The sequence below is a fragment of the Anoplophora glabripennis genome, unplaced genomic scaffold (assembly GCF_000390285.2).
Source record: "Anoplophora glabripennis isolate ALB-LARVAE unplaced genomic scaffold, Agla_2.0 scaffold7131, whole genome shotgun sequence".
In the NCBI taxonomy this organism is placed as follows: Eukaryota; Metazoa; Arthropoda; class Insecta; order Coleoptera; family Cerambycidae; genus Anoplophora; species Anoplophora glabripennis.
In genome coordinates this window covers 1-3,403 of record NW_019423204.1, presented here as the reverse complement: position 1 = coordinate 3,403, position 3,403 = coordinate 1, and the positions used below count along the sequence as shown (strand labels likewise).

Below are 3,403 nucleotides of genomic sequence, written 5' to 3'. Positions count from 1 at the left end.
CACGTCCGCTCAGCTCGGCTGTTCGCACTGAACTGAGATTCCTAACCACGATCAATTAGTAGCCAATCACATCTCGCATTTTTAAAATCTGCAAATCAGCTATCAGTTTTGAAATCATGATTAGAACGACGTACAGTTAAAAGAATACGTTAATAGTATCAGATCTAGAGACAAAAATATTTCAAAATTGGTATTGTATTTATATGTTTTGTGGATGGTATGTCGTATCTCGTATCGATATCTTAATGGGCGAGGGAAAAAGTTTGTACTTCCGAAAACTTGAAAATTGTTGGGAATATAAACTGATTTTTCTAGATTTCTGGTCGTGAAAAACGAGGTCCTTTCTCGGTTTCATACAGCACAGGGCATTTCTTTCTGTAATTGTAAGTTCATGCGGGTAAAGTCTATGGTTTGATAGATTTGAATTTTGTTTAATTTTTAAAAGTTGTGTTTAAAACAAAAGGAATTATAAATATTTAAATAAAATTGAGAATATGGCAAGTGAACATGAGCCTTACGACGATCCTTCTTTAAAAGGTTTCTCAAGATATTTTAATAACAAAACCATCAGAGGACGCGCAAACGTAAGTCAATTAATTAATTGTTCATGAATCTTTCGAATTTAATTCATTGTTTTAGGTATCTATAGCCACTTTTTCAGCAATCGGCATTTACATCATCTACAGAAAACTTACAAAAACGAAAAATTCTAATTAATTCAATAAACTTTTCCTAGTGTTTTTATTTTTCTGGCAAACACCTGCCAACAATTTGATATTTTAGTTCGTTTAATATGTTCTTAAATGCCAGTAAACACATTAAAAATTATGGTTTCATTATGGTAGAAGATAAAAACAAACCAAATGTAACGGCTAAATCAGGATTTTATAGATTTGTTCAAGGAAAAAATGCCAAATTGGTACGAAATGTAAGTTTAATTTCTACTCAATATTCGAGGTATCAGACGCGCTTTGTAATCCAATTTTTTCCAGGCATCCATCGCAACTTTTTCAATAATTGGAGGATTTGTCTTTTATCAAAATGTCCTTGGGAAATTAATATTTGGAAACGACTGTGACTGTAACTGTGGACGTAAACGTCTTTCATAGTGTTACCGTTTATTTTAAAAATTACCGCCAAGCGTCATTCCGTATCCATTTTTCAGTTGGATGTCACTGATGTCAGTTATATAACTAAACGCTTTAGAAAACACATTCGTCTCTATTTTTTGCCTCTTTTCGACGCATTAAATAAGATAGAGAAGAGAGAACGTGGTGAGTTTTGACCTAGCTCATTTCATTTGATTTTTCATTGTTGCTTGATTGATTACCAGGTTATTTGGTCCTACAATTGGAATTAAATAAAAATTTAAGGTATTAAAACAGAAGAAGTGGTAAATTGAGTGATAGGTATTGAAATAAAATGTTTTAGATAATGGCTGGTGGAGACGCTAATGTAGATAGTACAAAATTAACAGGTCTAAGCAAAATTTTCAATGGGCAAACAACCAGGGGAAGAGCTCATGTATGTATTTGATCAATAACTAGTTTCAAATAATAAAAGCAATTTCTTAAAAAAGGGTATTTAAATAGGTCAAAAGAGGATAACTTTATTATTCATTAATAAGAATTGCAACTTTGGGATTAATATCTCAATAAATATTACATAACGTAAATTTAGAGTATTTAAACTATAGTCAAGGACCGGTATTTATTAAATTCACATTTTTAAACTTTTTATTATTTTTTTTTCTGTCTGGTTATACAAGGTGTTCCGAAATTAATGGGACACAGAGCAAGGGTAGATTCCTTACATAAAAAATTATTAATTACATCAAATTAGCTCTGTATTGTAAATTAAGCTTCTTACAAGAGAATAAGTACAAACCATGTATTGAAAACTAAATTGCATCCAATGGAAAAACAGTAAATAAATTGGAAAATGTTAAGTTTATTGACATAAAACAAGTATATCTTTTTGTGTAAAATAGTTAAGAGAATAATATTTTTCTATTAAAACTTTCGTACATACCTGAGAAAAAAGTTATGACAAAATAGCGACCTCTACTGTACAGCACAGCTAAGTCCAGATTTGCGTTTCTGGACCCAGAAAATCCCCGAATCCAAATTTTCAAAGTAATTCCTTGAACACTTTCTAAACACTAAGGATTTTGGATTCAAAATTTTAACTTTGACACCCTGTAAATTTTTTATTATCCACAAATGGACTAAGGTAAATTTAGCTATATTGCACTTTTTGATGTAAAGAATCTACCCTGGCTCTGTGTTCCATTAATTTCGGGACTCACTGTATAAGCAAACAAGTGTTTAAATTAGGTACCTTCCAATAATTTAGTAGAATTTTGTCTGGAGTTAATCTTATAAAATATTTTTTTTAGGTTGCCATGGCTACCTATGCTACTGTAGGACTCATCATTGCCTTTTTTGCTCTTAAACCCAAATCAAAAAAGTAAAGTAGCACAATATAGTAATCACTAGAATTATATCTACAAATTTTATAAACATTAAAATCCAAATAAAAATGTTATAATTGTTATCTCGTTGATTTTTGTTTTACAGCTATCTGAATATTAAAAAATCATTTATACATGTCCTAAAACTGTAATCAAAATAAAGGTGAAATGCAAAATTTTGCGGTAAGTATATGAAAATATTTTATTTTGTTATATCGAAATTCTAAACATGGAGAAAGCCAAGGATATTTATAATAATACCGTTTTCGGTTGATTGCTCTAGAGTGCTCTCGAGCACTCTTAGATCGATCTTATCACAAATTTTATGTTCGACTGGGTTGCTCTATGTAACTCTAAACTAGATTGTCCTGTTTGGCTCACAAAAAGTTTTTTTTTTTCTAGAGCAATCGCAGATTGCTCCTTTGTGCTCCTTATGTTTTATAAGAGCAGCTACTAGGAGACTATAGAAGTGGGGGACATATAAACATAACCTATACTTTTTAAGTTAAAAGTATATACTTTGTGGTTAAAAGTTTTGATCACTTTTGTCAGAATAAAAGAAAAACCATGAGTAATGAAGAAATATTAGATATTTTGTTATCAAGATAGTGATGATGAAATTAAGGATTTTATTCAACACGAAACTAAAGACAATTCAATACCGAAATTAATAAACTTTATAGAAGACGTTTTAGAACAATATAGTGATTAATGTCACTTCAAAATATTATCTTGTATTCTAATTGTTTTTAATTGTAATTTAAGAGTTAGGCCGGTGTCCCATGCATCCGATATCCGATAATATTTTAATTCGTACGAATGGTAATATTCCGGTGTCCCATGCATCCGAAATCTGATGTACGATATCCGAAAATATTTTAATTCCTACGAATGATATTATTATAATTCACATGCATCCGAAATTAATCT

General features: G+C 30.4%; 1 protein-coding gene across 1 annotated transcript; it reads left to right on the top strand.

Moving 5' to 3' along the window:
• The first annotated feature begins 1,265 nt into the window (after window positions 1-1,265).
• LOC108916881 lies at window positions 1,266-2,556 on the top strand. The gene is made up of 3 exons (XM_018723194.1): window positions 1,266-1,373; window positions 1,432-1,524; window positions 2,399-2,556. The coding sequence occupies exons 2-3, from the start codon at window positions 1,435-1,437 to the stop codon at window positions 2,471-2,473; spliced, it is 165 nt and encodes a 54-aa protein (XP_018578710.1). The 5' UTR covers window positions 1,266-1,373; window positions 1,432-1,434; the 3' UTR covers window positions 2,474-2,556.
• The last annotated feature ends 847 nt before the right edge of the window (window positions 2,557-3,403 follow it).